This window comes from Perissodus microlepis, chromosome 7 (assembly GCF_051167445.1).
Source record: "Perissodus microlepis isolate ML-2025 ecotype Zambia chromosome 7, ASM5116744v1, whole genome shotgun sequence".
Lineage (NCBI taxonomy): Eukaryota > Metazoa > Chordata > Actinopteri > Cichliformes > Cichlidae > Perissodus > Perissodus microlepis.
In genome coordinates, this window is record NC_140467.1 from 55908517 (window position 1) to 55933910 (window position 25394).

General features: G+C 39.1%; 1 protein-coding gene across 3 annotated transcripts in view; it reads right to left on the minus strand.

The window, feature by feature from the left end:
* Window positions 1-18330, minus strand: part of LOC146384227 (myocyte-specific enhancer factor 2C-like) — a 42265-nt gene extending 23935 nt beyond the window's left edge. For 2 of the 3 annotated variants that reach the window (XM_084936129.1, XM_084936127.1), the window contains exons 1-3: window positions 18150-18330; window positions 14280-14390; window positions 766-935 (exon numbers count right to left, since the gene is read on the minus strand). In XM_084936129.1, coding sequence (XP_084792255.1) covers window positions 766-819 — 54 coding nt within the window. In that variant the 5' untranslated portion in view covers window positions 820-935; window positions 14280-14390; window positions 18150-18330. The other variant, XM_084936128.1, reaches the window with a different exon arrangement.
* Between the last annotated feature and the right edge of the window lie 7064 nt (window positions 18331-25394).

A 25394-nucleotide genomic window follows, 5' to 3' on the forward strand; every position in this document is an offset into this window, starting at 1 on the left:
AGAGCGTGAACGTGTATATACAGCAGCGTTTCATGTGTTCACCTAAACACAGACATCCCTCTGCACAGGGTTCTTGCTCAGAGTAATCATGACTAAATGTTTCATTGCATGTCACAGAAGCTCCTTTCTTAATGAGGCCATCAATTTGTATAATTCCTCTTTCTGCTGTATGATCTTTTTGTTTGATTTGATCCTATCCTTTAATTTTTGATTTTTACTTAAGTGCAGCAGCTTTTCCTTTGTGAATTATTAAGGTTATTTTTTATTTTAAACAATGCGCACTTTGGAAACTGACATGAAAACACTTCAGTTCGAGTTGTGAAGTTTTCAAGTGGAGCTAAAAATGTACCCTTAATGAACTTGTTCTATAAATACACTCTGATGAGAATAAACAGGGGAAAGACTGAGGGGGAATCACAGGAAGAAGGTGAGTCCTAAGTTCAGTCAGAGGCTGAGCCAGAAAAACTGTTTGGTAAATTAAAAAAAAAAACTCTTTAAGTACTTTAAAGGAGATGTTTTATACTCATTTCCAGCTCAATTTAATTCAAATAATCCTTCTTCAGCTTATACTTGGCCCGGTGCAGCTCCTTACTTTATCCTTTACCTGCAACAAGGCAGCATGGAGGCTGAGTGGTTAATTGAATTGAATTTAAACTTGCGAAAGTGTAACTCATAAGATTCTGTTCTTTCATATCTCAGTGATTAAAATAATAAACTGGAAGCACACTGTGAAATAAGTGCTAGTCAGAGTCTTACATCACTTACATGTCTGTTCCGTTCATCCATAATCCGTGCTATCTGGATCTTCTTTCGCCCCATCTTTTTTATCGTTGACTGTTCTTCTTTTTCAGAACTGTTGTATTTTCAGGTTCCTTCGATTTACTTCCAAGTCCTCACGCTTTTTCACTTCTCACTTTCGAACTGTTGTGTGGTTCCTGCAGAAAAACAGCAATAAACAAATCGAGATTAACAAAACTTATGTATACTACAAAATTCACTGTCTGTAAGTCGTGTTGATGATCAAAACTCAGAACGTTTTTTGTTTTACAAATGGGATTTTACACACACACGCACAAAGAAATGTGTGTGTCTGTGTGGTTTTCTACATTTCAACCCACTCCCAATTAACCAAAACAGACTCCAACAGGAACATGTATGAACACATACATGCATAATTGAAATAATTACCAAAAAATTAATTGTGAGTGGGTATCTTCTCATGCTACAGTGCACAGTTTAACTGACATGCATGCGTGGTCAGGCAGCACATTGTCTGTTTGCATGTCACCGCTGTTGTATCCCCCAGACACACCCATAAACCCAGCTTCCTCAAGGGGTTTACTGTACACTCAGGAGGAAGTGAAACAACTGGGCATGTCAGAATGCAAATGATAAAGACGGAGGAGTCTGGCAATGTCATACGGTATATAAAAAAACATCTATGTTTGAAAAACCACAGTCGCAGACTGGAATTAGGTACATCTCAACCGCTCACCAGAAAACTTCCTCTTTGGGCGGAGCTGAATCGGACAAGAGAGCGGGAAACACCACGACCCAACTCCAACTACAGTCTTTACCCTCAGACTGGTGTCTTTGAAAATCAGTCCTAAGCAGAGCTTAAAAAAGGACAATTCACTGATGAAAATTACAATTTGATAACACAAGTAGAACTTACATAACTAACAGTTATTCAGTAAATTGTGTTTTTTTGTACCGTCTTTAATCTAGCCTTCAAAATCTTGATGAGCAAAGGACAGAACTGAATGAGAAACAACCCACACTCAAATAGCAGCAACTAGTTAAAAAGAAATTCAAGTAGGACCATGATTTATAAAACCAACACCATGTTGTATTTGGTAAGACTTGAAACTATCAACAAGACCATAAACTGATCAGGCAAAGGCTGACTGCGGTCACAGATCCGGTAAGTGATTTCAGTACAACTGAATTTCACTTGCTTTGGCAACATGAGGAGCTAACCTCTCAGGGTACCCACTGTTACCACAAGGAGTTAGTTGCAAGTAGAAATCTAGCCATTATTCCGGCAAGAAAAAACAAAGGAAATAAGGAAGTGAAACTAGTGATGTTAAGAGTGTGCAGCGTCGATATATAAAACATTAATGTAGCAGGTTTTCAGTGGTGGGACAACCACTGAAAACCCACACAGCGGACATTGCAAACTCTACACACACAAAACCATACTCTCCTGCTTATTCTAAGCTCAACGGTATAATATCTAAGACAGTTTTCATTTCCCTGCCCATGCATTTTTACTGGCTTATCTTGTGACTAACAGTTAACACAAAAATCAGGTACAGGACATCATCATATGTCATTTCTTCCATTTCTTCCAAAAGCATCTTCCGACTTTTTGTGATTATTTCTGTAATTGCACAAAATGTAATGTAAGTTACATACCAGTGCCTCTAATGCAGCTGAAAGGGGGCTAATTTTTTGTTTTAAATGACCCATGCAAAGATTTAATTCTCTGGAAAAAGGCACAGACTTTAAAATGACCTGTTCTTTCACAACTATGTGTAAAGACAGACTGCATGGATAGGTGCTTGATTTTAGACACCTGTCGCAAATCGACTGAAAACACATGAACTCAAAGAGGGATCCAATACTTTTGACCATGCAGTGAGTGTGTGAGAAGAATCACAGTGAGCAGTATGTGGCGTTGTGTTACTAAAGCTCACATTTAAGAGAAAAGAGCCTCCTGTCCTCTTGGTGCAGAATGTGACAATTCTTAGTAGCAGCATGAATCTAAGCAAAGGGTTTGTTAATAACTTGTGTTGCACAGAGCATGAAGCAGGATGTGAGCTAAACAGGGGACATAGAAAATTTAGTTAATGCAGTGTGTGTGTGTGTGTGTGTGTGTGTGTGTGTGTGTGTGTGTGTGAGTGAGTAAGAGAGACTGCGTATGCCATGTGACCTGTGTCACACTCCTGAAGTGGCGCTTAAGAGCACGCTGAATTAACTGGATGTTCACACATGCAGGAACAGACACCCACAAACAAACACACATGGCAGGTTTTCTTGGCAGCTTCTCTGCCGTCATCATCATCGCCGCACTGCGAGGACAGAAGAGGTGTGACTGTTAAGGTGGTGTCAGCCTTTGGGCACACAGGATGAAACGAACAATAAAATAAGGATTTATGCTGATGTAAGCGATGACGAAGGTGTGTGCTCTCTGAACAAAAGCTAGAATGACTTTGCTGCAGAGTGTACTTCTTCTTTTGCCTCATCTCTTTGGAACCATCATCAAGACTATTTAAAAGGTATGAAGGCTACCATGGAACTAAAGTGGCCCAAATATACATATACATACATACATATATAAATATCCCATCCAACTACTGGCCAATAACCTCCCTCAGCACCACGTGGAAACTCCTTTTAGGCATTATAGCAGCTAAGATGAAAAGGCACATGGTGGGGCACAGAAAGGAATTGGCAAGAATACCACAGGAGCAAAACACCAGCTACTGGTAGACCGAGCAGTCAGCCGAGACTGAAAGACTAGGCTGACCAACCTGTGCACTGCCTGGATTGATTACAAGAAGGCCTATTACTCAATGCCCCACACCTGGATCCTGGTATGCCTAGAAATGTATGGGGGATGTGGCGTACAACACTAGATGCCAACTTCAAGCCAATAGTACAAGCAATCGATTCATTGCTACACCCACCACCAGGATATACAGCAATGACATCGGAATGTTGTTTGCACTACCAGAAGGCAACATTTCAGACATAGAAGACAGCTACAAGTACCTGGGGATCCCACAGGCAAATGGGAACCATGAAGAGGCCTCTAGGAAAGCTGCAACCACCAAGTACCTGCAGAGGGTCAGGCAAGTACTGAGAAGACAGCTGAACGGTAAGAACAAGATCCGGGCTATCAACACCTACGACCTGCCCGTGATCTGGTACGGGTAGATAGAAGCTACTGACATCAAGACAAGGAAGCTCCTATGCATCGAGGGTTTCACCCTAAGTCCAGCACCCTGAGGCTGTATGCTAAGCGGAGGGAAGGTGGCCAGGGACTAGTGAGTGTCAGCACCACAGTCCAGGATGAGACTGTGCATTTTTAGTAAATACCTCAGGCAGCAGAAACCCAAGAAAGAGGAGGAACCATCATGGAAGGTCAGGCCCCTGCACGGTACATACCACTTGCAGATAGAGAAAGTTGGTGACATCCCAAAGTCCTACCAGTGACTGGACTGGTAGGACTTTGGGATGTCACCATCCCAAAGCAGAGGAAGATGTCACCATCCCAAAGTAAATCAGATTTATGTCTGATTTACACAGACATAAATCATGGCAGCACAGGAACAAGCTCTGAGTGCAAGATCCATAGAGGCTGGGGTCTATCACACCAGGCAAGACCCCAGGTGCAGGCTGTGTAAAGATACCCCCGAGACAATCCAGCACATGACAGCAAGGTGCAAGAGGCTAGCACGCAGGACATACATGAAACGCCATAACCAAGTCGTCAGCATTGTATACAGAAACATCTGGAAGTTACGAGGTCAAAATGGAACACCCCGCCTAGGGTGGTTGAAAATTACTGAGCTAAGATACTGTGGGACTTCCAGATACAAACAGACCAACAAAATGGTGGTGGCTAACCAACTGAATATAGTAGTGGTAGACAAGCAGAGGAAGATGGCCGTAGTGATAGACGTAGAAATACCGAATGATGGCATCTTCTGAACAAGGAACATTTGAAGCTGAAGAAGTACCAAGGGCTCAGAGAAGAGCTCAAGAAGATGTGGAGGGAGAAGGTAACAGTGGTCCCAGTGGTCATCGGAGCACTAGGTGCAGTGACTCCCAAGCTAGGTGAGTGGCTCCAGCAGATCCTAGGAACAACATCCAAGAGCTCTGTCCAGAAGAGCGCAGTCCTAGGAACAGCTAAAATGCTGCGCAGGATCCTCCCAGGTATCTGGTAGAGGATCTGAGCTTGAGAGATAGACCGCCTGCAGGGGCAAGAGGTGAGTATACATCAATGGACACTGTACTGGGGACTATTTTTCAGCTTAACCAATCTAAAAATAAAAACAGAAGGTTCTGAACCTTAATTACCTATGAAAACTACTTCTCATTTCAGCCCTGGTGTTCACATCTCTACTTGTTTTCATGTTACACAATCTAAAGAACAAAGATTGACTGCACTCTGAGAAGATCCATCCAAATAATAATTACTACCAAAACACTCTTGTATAGTTTGTTAGTTCACACTAAATGTGTGAGCTGAATCAGTCTGCCATGTCACAAATAACACATAAATAATCCATAAAACAACAACCAACCGCTCAATGTGACCACCGAGAATTCAGTAAAAGATTTTGTATAAAATAAGGCTGTTGGCAACAGGAGAGAAAGGCAGCATCACATTAAATAATTAAAGCTGAAACTGCAGTGCTGGCTTTAGTGGTTTGTTCATGTTGATCACGACGCTTCTGCACTCGTCATGTGCTTCGAAACCCCTCAGTGGTTCATACTGTGTGCCTGAGTTATAAAAGCAAGAACGATGAGTAAGAAGACATTTTTCAATGTTTTGTGTTTGCAGCAGATGGCTGCCACTGCCTCAGCCATACTCTGCCAGAGGTCTTCCTGTTAAAAGGGACTTTGCCCTCACCCAGTGTTTGATCATAAGGTATCACCTGATCTCATGGGGTTCACTCTTAAATAGATGCCAAAGTTTAACTTTTTTCATGGTAAATTGACTGATTCTTATATACTGTACACATTTTCTGCTCTCAAGAAGCACTCAAAGCACTTTATACAGCATACCTCATTCACCCATTCATACAAGCACTTTTTTCTATCTAACTTTCACACACATTCACACTCCAATGCATGCATCTAAGAGCAACTTGGGGTTAGTATCTTGCCCAAGTCTGGCATGCAGACTGAAGCAGCCAGGGATCAAGCCACCAATTTTCCGATTAGTAGATGACCAGTTCTACCTCATGAGCTACAGCCACACAGAAAAGGCTTCTTCCTTTGTAGACAGAGAAACAAACTTCTCCACCTCAGTTCTCACTTATACAATGGAGGAAAAACTTACACTGTGTAATTTCCTTTACCTCGTCCCCATTACTGTCTACTTTTTTGTTGTTGTGTCAAAAACAGACAGCTCATAGAATAGAATTCAACTTTATTGTCATTGCACATGTCACAAGTACAAGGCAACGAAATGCAGTTTGCATCCATCCAGAAGTGCTTTAGCCATGATATAGATATATTACAAAATATATATTAGCAATAATATAGGTATATAGATATATTACAGAAATGGGTCTATTATGGGTATGTTACAATGTACACGGTAAGAAGGTATGTTATGAATATGCTATAACTAAAAGTATGTACAGGCTGTAGTGGGTATACAAGCTATGTACAGGCTATGAACAGGATATAAATATGAAACTATACAGAAATGTGAAATATAAAGCTATACAGAAATATGCAAGTTATAAACAGTTGTAAACAGTTGTAGAATTATAATTATCGTATTGTACAGAATGATTGTTCATGACATGAAGCCCCATAGTTGTTGTTGGTATTGCCACAACAAATGACCAAAATTAAGCAGTTATTTTACAGTATCAAAATCGTCTGCAGCAAGTAGCAGCATGCCGACTAAAGAGCATTACATGAATATCTAGTGTGTGAGTCATCCTGCCTGTGAGCCTTCCTCATTTTAGGACATTACAAGGAACAACATGGTTTAAATTTAGGGCCTCACAGGCGAGCACAGTCAGCATATTGTAGGGAATTTTAGGCCAAATGGAGATGTAAGCTGGTGAAGGAAGATTGCGTAAAACAATAAAAATCAGTATGTGGGCACTTGTCTGCCAGTGATTTAACGCAGAGTTTGATCTTTTCTTGGATGACGGCAAATCTACACCCAGCTCACACTCCACACGCCCACATGCACGAACCTCCCAGGTATTTTTAGACTCGTTTTAAAACAGGATTCCAAAAATACAAGAATGAACTTTTTACCCTGAACAACAATACGGCTGGTTTTTGGTTCGCAGACAGAGGAACAACTGTTAAACAAAGGAAAAGATGAAAATCAGCCATCTCACGCAGCCCTCAGCTGCTCCCTCGGCAATTATTTTCCTACACACCAAACCTCACAGACAGAGTGTGGCTGTGTGTATGTGATTGCCTATGTGCTGTACATTTTTTCCTGTGTGCGTGTGTCTTGTTACATAGGAACGGCTAATGGCTGACATGCGGCAGTGCCCTTGTATTTCTTGGCAGGACACCGCATGTCTCTACATAGAGACATAGAGCCGGAGAGGGTGGGGGTGGGTGGAGACTGCGGGTGTGAGGGGTCTGACAGATACAGGATGTGGATGGTGAATTCTGAATGGTCACTGCCTTCAGTGAGTCTAATGTTGAGTGTTTTTAGATCAACCTGGAAGTGAATCATTTGAAAAGCAGCAGCTACAGAGTGAGCAGAACTAAGGGTGCTGGAATCAACATGCAATGAATCAAATGTGTCATGTGAGAAGACTGCATGAGTGTTATTTCTGCTTTCTGCTAATACCACCTGCTGTGATCAGTCTTCTCTCAGTAACAGGCAGTGATGGGAATAGCGGCGTTACAAGTAATGGCGTTATTAACGGCGTTACTTTTTTCAGTAACGAGTAATCTAACTAATTACTATTTGTATCTTTACAACGCTGTTACCGTCACTAACAAGAAAATGCGGTACGGTCGCGTTACTATTTTTCAACAGACGGTTGAAGCTGTGTTCAGCTTATCGCATCTTATATCAGCTGCACGGAAGTAGCTGTAAGTAATCTGGGCGCTACAGCTTTAAGCAGCTGCGTGCACTCCCGCGGGTGGCAGTCACTTTTGGCACAACACCTGGAGCTAAGGGGGCAAAACATTGCACGAGTGCTGCTGTTTGACTGAGGAAGAATAAAGTAATCGTGGTAAGCCAATCACATGACCACTTCAAGATGACAAAGCAACAAGGTGACATATACCAGTTTTTAAACTGTGTTGATAGGCCACGTAAAACCAGAGTCATGATAAACAATATATACGCAGCGTTTTTTCCTCAATAGTTTTGTCACGTTTACAGTCTAAGGACAGCGCAAGCAAGCACTCTCTGCTTATGACCAAAAAACAAGAAACAAAACAAAACAAAAAACAGCCCGTTCATGTTGGTGGAAAAATGCACCATGTCGACCAATCAAAAAATGATATCGCACCATGACATTTGTCTGTGAAGGTTCTCAGTCATCCAGGTCATCGTAGTCAAAGGAGCTTGCAAAGAAAAGCGTCTGGACTTCTTTAAGTTGCTTGAAGACGTTTCACCTCTCATCCGAGAAGCTTCTTCAGTTCTAAGGTCAAATGGTGGGGAGTCCCAGATTTAAACCTAGTGGGAGTATCCCCCCAAAGAGGGACAAAAGGACCCCCTGATGATCCTCTAATCGCCTGAGCCAAGGTGTGAAACTGGGTGTGGGTCCCAATCAGCCAGGGTTTCGGGTGAGCTCGTTGTGAAACCTGGCCCCACCTTATCATGCGAATTCCTGAGGTCAGATGGCCCAGGATGTGAGTGGGCGTTAAGGCGTCTGGGGAGGGAACTCAAAACTGGATTATAGATGGCAGACAGTTGGTGTCGTAAACCACCGCCTCTGTTCAAAGATGGTCGCTCACAGTGGACGTAGATGGCTTCTTTCACTCCTCTTTCAAACCATCTGTCCTCTCTGTCCAAAATGTGAACATTGGCATCCTCGAAAGAGTGTCCTTTATCCCTAAGATGCAGATGGACTGCTGAGTCTTGTCCTGTGGAGGTGGCTCTTCTATGTTGTGCCATGCGCTTGTGAAGTGGCTGTTTGGTCTCTCCAATGTAGAGGTCTGGGCATTCCTTGCTACACTGTACAGCATACACCACATTGTTAAGTTTGTGTTTAGGAGTTTTGTCTTTCGGGTGAACCAGTTTTTGTCTGAGTGTGTTGCTGGGTCTGAAATGCTTGGAGAAAACTCTCCTGAGTTTTTCTGATACACCGGCTACATAGGGGATGAGAGTGTTGTTGCATCTGTCCTTCTTATCCTCCCTCGCTGGTGTCTGATCTTCTTTTCTGTGCCTCTTTGCTGACTTTATGAACGCCCAATTAGGATAACCGCATGTTTTGAGTGCTTCCTTTACATGTGTGTGTTCCTTCTTTTTTCCTTCAGGCTTAGAGGGAACATGTTCTGCCCGGTGGTGTAGGGTCCTAATTACTCCAAGTTTGTGTTCCAGAGGGTGATGGGAGTCAAAGAGGAGGTACTGGTCCGTGTGTGTGGGCTTCCGGTAAACCTCGATGTTAAGGTTGCCATTCTCTTCAATGTGCACAGCGCAGTCCAGGAAAGGCAAACAGTTATCCTTTGTGTCTTCCCTGGTGAACTTGATGTTTTTATCCACAGCGTTAATGTGCGCAGTGAAGGATTCCACTTCTTGTGTCTTGATTTTGACCCACGTGTCGTCTACCACTGTACCAGTGGCTGGGTACTCTTCCTTTGGAAGAGCCAATTGAGCCAATGACATTTGGTTGTTTAGGAAGAGGGGGAAGTTTTAGGAGTGACGGCGAGAGAGAGAGAGAGAGCGAGTTTTGAAATGTGAGAGATTTGTGACGTTTAGCATGTTTGGAGTGTGTAGTTAGTGTGTAGTGTTGTGGATAGTTTTGTGTTGTGTGTCAGAACAATGAGGCGACTGCTGAATGAAAAAAGGAGGAGTGATACACCTGCTGCTGTCAGGCCTGCAGGTATCTGTGATGTTCTCCTTTATAGTGGACAGAAATGATTTTTTTGGAGTGGCACAAATAATTTGTGTGACATCTTATTGAATGCAGAACAGCTGATGGTTATGTAAATAGTTTGAAGGTTATTTAAAAAAAAGGGTAAAAGGTAAATGGGTGCAAATAACTTTGTTGTTTGCAAAACTTGCGCGTATGATTTTAAAATTTATATTTATATTTGAATTTAAAGTTATGAAATATGATTCAATAAACATGTTTGAGGTTGTTACAGTAAAAAATATAACTTTTTCTACTCAGATTTTATGTTTTTTGTCTGATTTTAGATCAATTGTGTTAATACAGTATGTCAAAATGAAAACCCAACTGTAAATTCAGACATGTGAGGTTGTGCTGAAAAGAATGATACCAAACAAGGCAAAGTAAATAGTTTTTAAAGGTGAAATGCAGAGGTCAAATCAAAAGTAGTTAAAAATGGCCAATTATACCCTGGACCCCCAAGTAACGCAATAGTTACTTTTCAATTAATTAATTACTTTTAGAATCTTGTAACTCAGTTACTAACTCTGTTACTTATTTGAAGAAGTAACTATAATTAATTACTTTTTCAAAGTAACTTGCCCAACACTGGTAACAGGTACTGCAGTTCTCTGGATTTGTCCATGTTTTACAAAATGGGTATCAACAAAAGTCACAAAATGTGATTTTCCGCTACAAGCCACAAAGCTTGAAATTAGCTGTATGCATAGAAAATATTTAATCTCAGGTCCAGATGGGAATTCTCTTATATTTCTTGACTGCAAACAGTTTTCTCAGCGTTTTCGCAGCAAACAAACTCCATTTAAGCTACAGTACAGACACAACAAACAGCAGGCAGACTTAACAACTAGCTGGTGGACACAGTGAGGCATAGGACAGCAGTAAATCATGCCGGAAATCTGACTCCATCCCAGGCATCCCAGTTCACAAGAACCACCAGACATCAGGAACAGGAGCAAGTCACACCTGATGAGTTCCAGTTCCAGAACTGGTTCTGAATGTGTGGACTCGCTCCTGCTAGCAACACTCCTCAAGGTAGAGAGAAACAATTGTTGAGACCTCTGCTAAATTGTTCCTAACAGGCTGATTACCTGTGAAGGTGATGACCAAAAAAAGAGCTAAAAACAGTGAACACAACTCCAAATAGAGCATCAGTTTACTCAGCTTATCAAGACACTGCTAGTTAAGAAACTTTTATGATTTTTATTATGAGGTGATATTATCTGAAAGTTATTGTAGAAGATAACACTGGCAACTTAACTGATTTAGTACAAATATACTGTTGCTAAGTTGACAGACCCAGTAATAACACATTGTAATGGTGGTGCAAAGATCAACAAGTATTTATGGTTGTGTAGCCATGTGATAATCATTAAATATCTCAGTAACACACAGTAGTTTTTTTTAAATGGTGTGCACTCAAAAGACATTTTTGGAGCAAAAGAACCCATTTAATGAACTCTCACTTGATTTCTCCCTGCTGGATTTTAATCTTAATTGAAGTTCTGGATTTTAATGACCATAAAAACGTGATAACTTGGATACTATTATGATTTGTATTTTGTTCTATAAAGCACCCATTTTGTCTTTGACAGCGCTTTCTTTATAGGGTGCACTTTTACACTGAGGTTTGGTAACCTGATCTTCTTTGGAGATGACCTCTCTGGGGGATTTATCCTGGAAGAACCAGGATATAAATGCAAATTCAGAGAGAATGTTTAACCCCCAAAAGATAAAAATGTTACTTTAGTGTTTTTTACAGCATTTCTGAGCTCACACTTTAAAAAACCTACAATCAAGTTTAGCTGTTTTGTGTTTGCACTTTGACAAAAACACATGGAGCTACAGAAGAAGTGGATGTCTCATCACTCTTAGAGGACCTACTGCTAATAAACAGAACTCGCTGAGAAAAGTCCAGTGCATTTTATTTTGAAAGCCTACTTTCCGTAAACCAGCTGGCTCCACCCAGCTCTGTCTCACAGAAACACTGATAAGGGAACTACTATAGTACACTTAAACATCCAGGCTGTTCTGTCCAGCGGTGGCATAAAGAAATCATTTCAGACCTCGGGCGTTTTGATACCTCTGTACAATACTTTGTTCAATTTTCTACCTACTGTAGAAGTGGACATTAAAAAAATGTTGGAAGACTTTTACTATTGGCAAATTTGAACTTTGGGAGGAAAGCAACCTCATGAGTACTGCACACAGCAGGCTAACAGCTGGTGTGTGGTGTGGGAGAGCTGTGCAATGCTTCAAAAGTGCAAAAAGCATATGTTTGGGTGCCTGATACGAGGCAGAGCAATATGATAGCAAAGTTCAAAGTCTCTCATAAACTTTTACCAACAAATAAGTATGCAAGGCTAAACTACTGATTAAAGTTCATTTTAAGGCTTCAGATATAGACATGTGTAACCTGATCTAATACATGTGGTTTGGTTAGGGACATCCCTCTATAAGCAGCAGATGAGTCACTTTGTGGCACAGACACTAAAACACATGCTCAGCATAAGCGAATGACATCATACAGACATTTGCAGCATCTTTAAAGGGTTTTACATTTATCTGTGCAAAGCTATGATGAACTGGAGTGCAAGTAAATGTCTGTTTCAGAAACACACAACACAAAATTCTAACATTTTATTTAAGAAAGTACTATTTAGTCTTTTTGGCCACTGAGTGGCTCTATAGTGTAGTGGTTTAAACATTCACCTAACAAGCAAAAGATCCCCAGTTCTTTCGGTTGTTGGAAGACACAAATTTTGGCAGGTATAACAGCTGAATACACTCGTGGCTTTCTTTCTACAATGGAAATCAAATATTTATGGGACCATATCTGTTGCAGAAGGTCCCATAAATGTGTGGCACTTGTAGGTTGCTTTGCTTTCACTCTTATGTCCAGTTCATCCCAAACCAGCTTGATGGGGTTTTGCTGGCCCGAGACCATCACAATTACTCCTCCATGTTTGACAGTTGATGCCACACACTGTAGAACCATGCTTTTGCCTACTGGACATTATACAAAGATGCTGTGTGATGAACTAAAGATTTGAAATTTTGATTCATCATTCTTCCAGTCTTCAGTAGACCAGTGGCGGTACCATTTCAAGCTATTCATTGGACTTGAACGACTTGAACTGCAATAAATAACTGAAAAAAATGGGGTGTTCTAAAACTTTTGACTGGTAGTGTATATATTTCAACACTTAGTGTTATTTAATTTAGTTTAGTCAGTTACTATTCTTACTTTCTTAGAGCAACTCTGACAACATCATTTCCTCAGGGATGAATAAATTATTCTGATTCTGAATCAGAATACTACATAGATATAATGGGGAACACATCAGGCTTGTGTATGGCTGCGTGCCCTATTATAAATGTATATTATTAGCTGGGACCACATCTTCATTTAGGTTTGACAGTGTTTCTAGTAGAATCTAAGTAACAAGGGGGTGGGGGACACCCTGTGACCACCTCTGTACATACCCCCTGGATGCATGCTGTATGTTTTGTCTCCTATAATCTCACCAATGTAATTCTAAAAGTTGCTATGAGCAAAAAAATACATACATATATATATATATATATATATACATACACATATATATATATATATATACATATACATATACGTATACGTATATATATATATATATATATATAGATAGATAGATAGATAGATATATATATATATATAGATATATATATATATATATATATATATATATATATATATATATGATGCCTGCTTTCCAAATTTAAATATTATTATTTTTTTAAACTTTCAGTGATTATACAGTCATTTTTTTTACACAACAACTTTAGATCCTGAACTGGTGAACGAGATCACCTGAGAAGATACAGTACCGGAGACATATAACTTCAACTATTATTTATTTATCAAGATTCTTGTCATATTGGCTACAGCTGGTCAGTTTCTGGGTTACACAGCTTCAGCCTTTAATAGTGGTCACTTACAACAAACCTGCCTCATCAGGAATTCATCCCGTCCAGATAAGCACCTCGATAAGCAGGCGGATGAATAAGTACAGTGGTTTCCATCAGCTGCAAACTTTCTCCAAGCACTCACTCCAGCTGTCTTACCTGCGCTGCTGCAGCACAGCGGAAACATTCCTGAGGCGGAGCGGCGACGGTACAGGAAAGGTCCCGAGTGACTCCACCAGTCTGAACCGGAGGGCAAGTCGAGTACCGATCCGAAATGTAAACTACGCGATAGTACGACCAAGCCGAACAAAATAAAGACAATTAAATTAAGTTAGCAGGGAGCCGACACCGGAATACAAGTTGTCCGGAAACCGGCGAGCCTCCTCTGACTGTGGAATCCGATGTGCAGACAGAAAAGGATAACCCTCTGCTGTTTGCTTCCTCTTGTTTATTTGTCAAATGCCGTGTCAAGCCAGCATCGCGCGCGCACACACACACAAAGCGCATTGAGGTGAAGCAGCTTACCTCCACGCTCACTCCCGCATGTCTAATTATTTGTGACTTCCCTCCGTCCAGCGGATCACTCCATCGGTGAGTCTCCTCCTAGAGCACGCGCTTCTGACTGTCAACGAGCACCTGGACGTCAGGAGGCGGCATCGTCACGCGGGCGCACACAAACACACACACACACACACACACACAGAGGCAGAAACACAAAAATGAAATAAACGAAACTTGCGAGGGAAAACAACGAGATATATTGGTTAAATAAAAATAAATGTGTAACTAGATTCTAGTTACACAATCTAGACTGAAGAGACACAGTCTAGATTGTTTCTTGATTATTTCCATTTGAATTCATACTTTCAACAGGTCTACAAACACGGGAACACACTGTTTACTCTTGTTCAGGCTCACTACTGTCTCTCTGTGGAAACTACTGAAAAGTGCACCAATTCTCTGCAAATGGTACTCATGATGAGTGGTTGTTGATTAGTGGTCATGACAATTTACATATTAATGATCAGGAAATTGGCCTCACAGTCCATTGTTCGTCAGTGGTGCTAGTTTCCGTCATTATGTAAATGGACTGTTTATAATGTTGGGGAAACCTGCAGTCATTTGAGAATGAAGAAGTCAGTGAGTGATAAAACATTTCTCCCACTGAAAATGCTACGTCGAGATGAACAGAATCAACATTTGGGGGTTTCCTTGCCTGGGTGATTGAGCATGCAACAAGACAACTAAGTTAAGAATTTGAACTATCAAAGACATAATATAATTTACACCTGTTAATTAGGCTTCACTTTTTTGGTGATAGTTACAGTTTCTGTTTTGTTTTCTTCACTTTTTGTCATAATTTATTAATTTCTCAAGAGTTTTTTATGTGTTCACACTCCTTTTCAGTGGAAGCTATAAATGTATGTTTGACAGCAACAAAGCTGACCTCGACTATAATTTTTCAGTGTTGCAGTTGTGATGAAACATGCCATGTTGGCACACTAACACACGAGTCCACAGACGACGTTGCAGCAAGTTGGTAAGAATGTAGCCTTTGTTGCTCATAGTGTGAACTTAACATTTAAGTGTCTTTATTTCAAAGGGACTTTATCTTCTGTCATCTATGTCCTGTTTCATTGGTGAATGCTTATATTTAGCATTTGAACTCAAGGTATGTGCAAGTATCACTGAGTAAAAAGCCAACACTTCAGGGTGCATTAAACACACATTTTTTTCTACTCTTGGATCTATATGATGCCATGCAGAGTGTAGATCTCTAATATGGTCTCCTCAAGAGCACTGACTCCTGGTCCACATGCTGTTCAGGTCTTTTGTTTATGAGGTGCAGCCAATCAGAAGAAAGTTGTTTAAAACAGAAGCTCAAGCTAAAACTGATGGCTTCAGTCATGAACCTAAGCTCCACCAACACCCTGTATAAGGTTAATAAGGATTCTGTTGAACTATGATACAAAGCTACTCTAGTAGAGACTACTGGAGTAACTTTGCATCTAATAGGTCCCCTCACAAATGTTGACAGGATGACAAGTCAAAACATTTTACTGGGAAATCCCTTTGTGGAAATTTGTGTATTCCCCTTTTCATATGGAGAAAGTAAGTGGAAGACTTCTCAGAAATTAAGTCTATTTTATTTCCATGAAAGTACAGAAGAAGTGTCCATTATATTTTTAAATATTTTATCTGTTATATTTTTAGATCTTTATTCCTGATGGCAACAATTTAATGTCATCATATGCTGACATATGTGGCATATGTTGGTTATGTTTGCTTTGCACATATCACTAGGTAGCTGTTGCTGTGATGTGTATAAATTTTAAAAAGTCAAAAGTGTTAAAAATGTTGTAAGTCTTGCATAAATGCAGCATGTACAATATCACATTTAATTATAAGATTTTTTTTTTAAATTTTTTTACGAAAACAGCTGGTCACAAACACTACTGAATGAACCTAAAGACACATGGCTTCTTCTACTTGGTTTAGTTGGATTTCACCATAAACAGATACATAATAGAGTGATGGTTTTATCTGCTTTAATTGTCATCAGCTTTCCTATTTTATCTGACAGGCAGCATAAACAGCTTTGGTGACAGTTTCATCTGCCTGTCATTGGTCTATATATTAGCTGTTAACCACAGCACATCATTCCACAATTTTCATTTATAAAACTTTATTTCTCTTGTGCATTACTCCCAATTTCTTATACTGTTTACATTTTCTTATTATTAGTTCTTCAGTCAGCTGTAGAGCCTTCAAACTCGTGTGCAAGGCACTATATGAATAAAGTTTGATTGACAGATGATTTATTATGCATGTATGCATTAATGTATCCAGCTCATACTGTGAACAAATTTGAGATTTGAAGGGAGAGGAGGACGTTATAGAAGAAGAAATCACATGTTGCCCAAATAGGCAACATGCCATTAGGTGTTCTAAAACCTTTGACTGGTAGTGTGTGTGTGCGTGCGTGTGTTCGATTTAAATTATTGTAGGGTCTTTACCTTGCGATATAAAGCGCCTTGAGGTGAGTGTTGTTGTGATTTGGTGTTATTTATACACATAAATAAATAAGTACATTAAATAAAAGAAATAATATTACTCATCCTTAAGTTCTCCTTTACACTTTTTATACTATTATTCCTTTATGTTCAGTATTATCTGCAAAACGTTTCTTTAAAGTATCTTTATTTTGCCTTCATTTATATGAAGTGAATTTTTAAATGTATGTCAGTACTTACGTTTCAGCAACTTTCACTTATTTGGAATTTTTTGTCGTACACGTTAATTCAAATAACAATATATACAGTTTGTACATTTCTGATCTATATAACAAGCACATACAAAAGCAGATACAGTTCAAAAACACACTGTGCAATTCACTCCGTGAGCAGTAAACACATACATACCAGCATCGAACCCCAGCCCATCAAACATCCTGAACAAAGAGCAATATTTAAAGCTGCACTAATCAATATTTTTGTATTAACACTGAATCAAATGAGCCTCACTTGAATGACAAACACAATGCGAATGATCATTGGTTTGGTTTAATAGAGCTCATCTATATTTACGGTATGTCAGCACAAGTCTCTAGTAAAGACAAAACAAAATCCCGCAATGAGGCCTTTTTTCCATATTTTTGTTCACCAGAGAGCACTGAGGAGCTTATGTTATTAACTGTGGTATGGTCTAGTTGATAACTTAATAAAAAAAGATTTCATGACATAATTTAACGTAAAATTATGTATAAAAAAACTGTAAAGTGATTGTCAGATGAAACACTGGCAGTCGTCATTACAATCAAAATAAATATTTTCCACATATACAAAAATTGAATTTATAAAACATTGCTCTAGTAATAATTAAAGAGGAAATAGTATATAAAATAAGAAAAATTAGCATGTCTACTACCTTAACATGAAAATACTTCCACCTGTGAAAATACATACACAATTTCTATATTAGTTTATTTTCATTACATAACTTTTTGAAACAGATCATTTTGTGCTTTAATACTAGAATTAGATACTTTTTTTAAAAAAGCGGGCCATTTAGCAACTAAAGCATTTTTTCAGGGATGGCTAGACATCAACAAAAAAAAGCCATAAAGAAGAAAGTGACTTATGATCAGTGTCAGTGTTGCTTCATATCTATTGGATATGGATATTTGTATTTAGCACGTTTACAGCTTGTTTCTGCTGCCACCAAGTGGTCAAAAGTCTACCACTTCCACCTCAACTTTACTTATTGTCTTCAAAGTTAATGTTTCTTTCCCGTGTAATAACAACGCTTTATCACCTTCTAAACAAGAGTGTTCTAGTTTAATTCAGTCCTTCCATTTGTCCATTACTAACAGACATATTTCTCTCGCTAACTCACCGGTGCTTTTGGTTCAGTCTTCACCTGGAAGGTTCCCCAGCAGCTCCAGCTGTGGGTTTGCTCAGTCAATCCCTTGTATCAAACAAGAAAGGATTCTTTTTATAAAAGAAAAAACAGAACTCAAACACGAGAAGAGATTTTAAGCCAGACCAGCTGGCTTAGAAGAAGGGGTACCCAGAACTGGGCAGTGTTTGGATCTGAGCTCTCTCTCTGCACTGAGCAGCAGATACCCCACACACTCAAACACCGCCCACTCCATTCCACCACCACACACAGTTGTACACACACACACACACACACCCAGTGACCCCCTATGTCCGAGCCAGCTGAGTGTATGTATCTGAAGGAACAGGCTCACCTGCTGTTATCACTCATGGTATATTTAGATTTGCCACAAATGCTACCAGTGTGTGTGTGTGTGTGTGTGTGTGTGTGTGTGTGTGTGTGTGTGTGTGTGTGTGTGCTACAGAGACAGAAATGTGTTGCTGACACTCAGAAGCCTACATGGGCCGTGGTGTAAGAACGCTGGATTACTTCCCATAGACCATCGGCTCTACACATTACAGAGAGATAGAGAGAGTGATCAAACCTGTGAGCATGTCGTAGATATCAGCACTTCAAGCATCTGCAGCAGAGGATTAGGTCAGCTGTCCACTCCTGTCACTTCTGAGCAGAGGGAGGAAAGGGGACAAGCATGTTCGGTTGAATTCCTTAGTCAATGAAACCATCAGACAAGGGTGCAGGCTGAGTGTCTGAAAACCCCAAAGACAACAGCCCTACTTGTTTCTCGACTGGAGACAACTATTCCAAAGCAGATTAACTGAAATATTAGATGGAAATTAGAGCTATCACAAAATCATTCATTTACTAGTTGGTTCCATTACATTTAAAAACAACCACTGGTGATAAGAATTTGAATACTATAAAATCAATTAAAATATTATATGTACTCCTATTTTTCAACAGCCTGTCACACACACAATGTTAAACAGGCTGAATGATAACAATAGTGGTGACTAACATCATGGCAGGAACTCAGGGTTTGCGCTACACATTAGCATATACAACACTGGCCTAAATAATATTGTTTGGTACTACCATTAACATTAATAACTTTGTGATTGCTTTTGTATTGAGTTAATGACTGCAATTTCATCAAACAATGCGGTTTCTCTTTCTTATGTTCTCATGAGTCTGGAGTTCTGTCCGGTCAACTTTGCTGCGTTTGTTGAGTGTGAGCATAAAGTTTAAACTTATGTACTTGAAAATTCAACAGGCTGCTTATGTTGTCCCTGATATCCTTAATAAACACTAATGACCCAGGGATCTTGAAAGTCACACATCCCCATGCGTCACATTGCCTCTCATTGTTTTACATGTGCTGTAATGTCTCATCAGAATCAGAATGAGAATCAATACTTTATTAATCTCTAAGGAAATTATGTGACTACAGTTCCTCTAAGACAATAAGAACAGTAACAGACTGAACTAAATTAAATAATAGAATATATATCCAATATATGTACAACATATAAAAAAGTAGAAAAAGGTACAATATGAAGCGCCTTGAGGCGACTGTTGTTGTTGACACTGTATAAAATTAAACTGAATAAAGTATAAGTTCCATATATAAGTTACAAAATATAAGAAATAGCTCTAATATATACAAATAGCTCAATTACAATAATACAGAATATATATGACTGACATTTTACTGCAAACTGTACAACTTTGCTACTTGTTATTTTCACTTTAGAGGATGTGCGAAAGGGTGTAACTATTGCAGTGTGTACTGTACATTAGATAGAGCTGTTGAACAGGGAAACTAGTGGAGATCGTTCAGTGGTGCCACTCAGTGTGTCACTGAACATGCTCCTGTGACTGGCCAGCAGGTCATGGAGTGGGTGAGAGGTATTCTCCAGCATTGTCTTTATCTTGGACAACATCCACCTCTGACACCATATTAAGGGTGTCCCACAACGCTACTGGCCCTGCGGATCAGTTTATTGAGTCTGTTGGCATCTGCGACCCTCAACCTGCTGCCCCAGCATGCAGCGGCATAGAGAATGGAACTGGCCACAAGAGACTCAGAGAAAATCCTGACCATTGTCCAAAAGATGTTAAAATACCTCAACCATCTCAAAAAAATTATTCTATTCTAAAAAAAAAGAAACAAAAAATAAAAAAAACCCACAATTTTGTTGTACATGTACAGTGACACTAAAAGGCTATTCTATTCTATTCTATTCTATTCTAAAATAGAGGTAGCCTAGTTTATTTTCAGTGTGTACTCAAGATATTTATAGTCCTCCACATCAACCTCTTGGATTGAAAAGGGGGTCCACAATCAATTCTTTGATCTTTGTCATGTCGAGCTGCAGATGATTCCGCTCACACCACGTGATAAAGCAGTTAACCACAACCCAGTAGTCAGTACCAAAGGTCTGTAATCCTGGGGGCCACTGGGACGTGGTGTCAGGAATGACTCAGATTCATCATGAACAGTTTATGAAAGACTCCACAAAGCTGGGGGCAAAGGCCTTAAGGACACGGGGACTCACCTCTTTTGTTCCAGCAGACTTGCCTGAGTGGAATCTTCTCATTTGTCTCTGAACTTGTTTATGAATGAAAGTAAAAGATGGGGAAGGAGTGTCAGGACTTTCACAGGAGGCTATGGTGCAATGTGGAGAGAGAGTGGTGTGGCTGTGGATTGCAGGCTGACTACAGGTAAGGCTGTAGGGGTAAGGCTACCTCCTCTTTGTTTCCCACTCTGAAGGCCCTATTCTTGTCATTCAGGAGTGATTTGATGTCCTCTGTCACTCACGGCTTGTTATTTGGGTAACAATGGACAGTCCAAGCTAGGAAAATGGAGTCGATGTAGAAGGTTATGTACTCAGTAATACACTCAGTAAGCCCATTAATGTCCTTAAGGTGAGGTTCACAGAGTGTCTCCCAGTCTGCAACCTCAAAACAGCTCTGCTGTTCTGCTAAGACCTCCTCTGACCACCTCCTAATACTCCTAGTGGTCACAGGCTCCCTCCCCACAATAGGCACATAGCAGGGGTACACCCCTGCTATGTACAGATAATGTACAGATAATCCTAAAAATGTTATTACTAGAGGCAAGTTTTATTTTTGTCCAACATAAATAAAACTGTGTGCTTTATTGCAAAGTATGTGCCACTATAATAGAAAAGTCACTCCATCACTTTGCCAAATTCCAATAAAATGATCAAATGTATGGAAACTACAATGTTGTTAGGAGGATTTTTTTTTTCTTTCAGTGCCATTGAGGGTCCACAGCAGTGTGGCTGGGTGAAGCTGGGATGTCGAGAGATGAAGTTACTGTGAAATCCATGAGCGTGTGAAAACGAATCCATCTTCACCCAGCTGCCAAGCATAGTCCACAATCCACTGCGTGTGTCAAGACATTCCCTCTTCGTGTCTGTGTTTTCCTCCAGCTCCTCCATCAGCATTAACCATTTCTTTTATCTTATACAATACAATTTATGAAATACTTTATTGCAAAGAATTGCTGAACAACATAATACTTGTGACACTACTGTATGTAAAGTCATTAGTCTCAGAATCATACTCACTGTTTTAAAATCCAGTACTTGATTTATAAATAAGAGGTGGTTGGGGTGGATGGTGAATATATAAAGCATGCACAGCACAGATATTGTCTAACTCTCCACAGTTCCATCACAGTTCCAAAAGAGTTGAGATGAGTAGCAATTATTTTAGAATCTTATAAATTAATCTTTTATTCACAAAAGAACAGAAAAAAATCTAATTCTGGCTTCTCATTGTCCCATTTTTGGTTTCATGATGCTCCAAATGTTGTCAGTTGATGAAAGGTCTGGACTGCAGGCAGCCTAGTTCAGCACCCGGACTCTTCTACTACAAAGCCACGCTGGTGAACTTCTGCCCATCATTACTTCTCTGAAACTCCAAGATGCTCTTTTTATACCCAATTATGCTACTGGCCTATTGCCAATTGTTTAATTAAATAGTTGCAAAATTGTCCTCCTTCAGCCCTCTTGTTGCCAATGGCTGGGGTCTCCTGGGTCTTTTGTGTGTGTAACACACAGCAAAATTATGTGTTTATTTGTGTACCTCCCTTTGTGTCCTTCAGGTGCTGTGTGTTTGTTGGAGTTGGAGACCCAGCATGTCTGTTGGCTTCGAGGATGGACAGTGGTGTTCTGTGTCGCCAATTTATTTAAAAACATTTAGATGAGATTATGCTATGAAATAAGAAATTAAAATGCTTTATCCCTCTGTTGAATTACCTGATAGTTATTCAGTTCAAATTCTATTTATATAATGCCAAATCACAAAGACGCACTTTGGAAAAGCCCCAAGGATTGATAAGAACTAATGATTACATGCAGAGTGGTGTATAAACACATATTGAGTGAAAAAGGTGACTGAATTAAACACATGGGAATCCCCCAGCAGCCTATATTTATTGCAGTGTAACTAAGTGAGGATTCAGGGTCACCTGATCCAGCTCTATGTCATGATCTACAGGAACGCATATCAGGTGTTGTGGAGTAAAGGAACCAAATGTCAACTCACAGGCAGGTGTTGATAAAATAGCTTGTTTTTGTTAAGCTTGATGACCGGTACAAACATAAGGCAAAAAACAAAAGGGAACAAGGAAATTAAACTAGAGATGCTAGGAGACAGGACATGAAGGAAAGTTGACTTGATGATCGGACAAGTGATCAGGTGAGACTGAGACAATAAATACACAGGCAGGTGATTAGGGGAAGTGGAGGCACATGGGAATGCAGCTGAACTGAATGACAAGGGGAAACAAAACTGAACATGAACCACACAGGACAAGGACTACCAAAATAAAACAGGAAATCGTTAACACTGAGTCATGGACAGAGACGTGACAGAGCCGAGGGAGCAAGAGAGAGGACACAAACATAAGGCAAGAACTGTATCCAAACTCTGACCAGTTCTGTTTACATATGACTGATTAAAAGGCATAGCATACATTTTCATTGCTATGCAAATGATACCCAACATTGTCCATCTATGATTAACTGCCCTTTTCACCTTCATAAGCTGCAAAAAAAAAAAACACCGACCACATTTTCCTTTACATATTTAATGTTTAAGCAATAGCTATACATCACAGTCTCAAATTTGTAACCATTTGATTTAACTTACTTGTATGTGCTTTAACTTTTTAACTTTTTACACTCTAATCCAGAATTTTCAAAATGTTTAAATTTTTGATTCAATATAGTTTCCTTTTTTTGACTTGGTGTATTAAATAGTAATGTATCAAAACTGCCACAGATGTGACATAAAAACAAATATTAAAAAGACTTTTTAAAACATTCCCCCCCAGCTTTTTATTTACCCATTAGTAAAATTTGTCTTATGTTTTCTTTTTTTAATAGTATATATAAAATGTATTTTCATTCAGATATAACCAAGCACAACAGTAAACAGTCCAGTGGTCTTTCCTCCCATGTTCTCCTGTCAGGGTTAGAGGGTAACTATTGTCACATATTTGGGATAGCTCGCCTAATGACTGACAGGTGGGCACCAGATCTGAACACTGGTTTCCCATCAGAGTTTTGAAGCATTTGACATACAAATTTAAATATTGGTCTGGTTTTGTCCAAACAGATATACACAAACCCAACTAAACAAAGAATTATTCCAAACAAATATTTTATTTAGTAAAATATTTGTTAATATTTGTCTGCCATTTATCACCAAAATTAAAGTATTGTAGAATCATTCTTTTGAAAATGTTTGAAAAATATAAAATGTTGAGATATCCTTGCTGATACATTTTTGTGAATTTATTAGATGGTTTCTCATGAATAGGAATAACTTTGGATATTGAAGTTTTTAAAAATTACCACGATATTTTTTATGTACTTTGCATAACAACAAATTCTGAGTGAACAGTAAACATAGCTCACAAGAAGTGATGAAAAACTGTAGTTATCTTTGGACTGGGACTACCCTCTGTTTCGGACACAAACAGCTGGAGACACCACAGTTAAGGAGGCATTCCTGTTACATTTCATGAAGTGCATTTTAAGTCAACCCCCATGAGGTGCATGTCTAGGTCATACAACTAAGGCACTGTCTGAAAATAGTCACTCAACCAGCTTCTTTAAAAAAAAAAGATACATTTTTGTGAGACGTGAATTATAATTAAGATACATAATAACACTGACATTTTTGGTTAAGAACAAGAAATCTTGTTGTTCCCTCTGGTGGTCAACCTGTGTAATTAACAATATTTGACATTTTCAGTATTTTCCTGCAAATACAGAAAGTAAGGCTTATTCCACAGCTGCCTTAAATTAAAAGTATTGATAATTACCAAACTCCTTTAAAAAAAATTAAAAAAAATCTATCTGTAATGGTTAATTGACTGGTATAATCAAAAGGATATTTTTAATATTAAAATCTAATTAGAGTCGTTATCCATGCTGTTTAAAAAAAAAGTTGAAAAAAGTAAAGTAAAAATATTTGGCTTTTTAAAAACATTTGATTTAAATGCCAGAAATTAGATACTTACTTGCATTCCTAAAAAATTAGTTTTAGTGATTGAATGTTTTGCCTCAATAATTTCTGACTTTTCACTGAATCCATTGTCTTTAAATTTTTTGAAACCAAATGTAGCTGAGCAATTCTCAAAATAATGGACAAAACATGTCCCACAGATAAAACCTTATTCTTGGGCTAAATACATGCATAAAAGTCTTAACCCAGTTAACTAAAAGACAAACCAAGGCAATGTTTATACAACAAAAGTATAATTTAGCTTTACAGTCTCATTGTAATAGCATCTGTTGCTTAATACATAATCTGTATATATGCATATAAATAACACTTAAGGATAAATACGTGTCAGAAAAATTTCTAGTAAGTATAAAATGGTCAATTTCAGGCTAGAATGGCAAAACCTAACTTTTTTTTTGAAGAAGGAAAGTAGGAACAGGGAGTATCAAAAAATGAGAAAGAAAATTAACAGGCAGTCAAAGCTCAGAAAGGAAAGGGAAATATGGAGAAATGGAGTTTAACAGGAAAAATTAAAGAACATTGGTGATCTGAAGGAAAAAAAAAGCAACAAGTCCAGCAGTATGTAAACATAAACCCACAGACTCCTTTAGACATCAGTTTTGAGGAACCGAGCAGCAGTAGGCAGCTACTTGCTGGTGAATCATTAAGATACATAGCTTGAAAAAATGCATTACA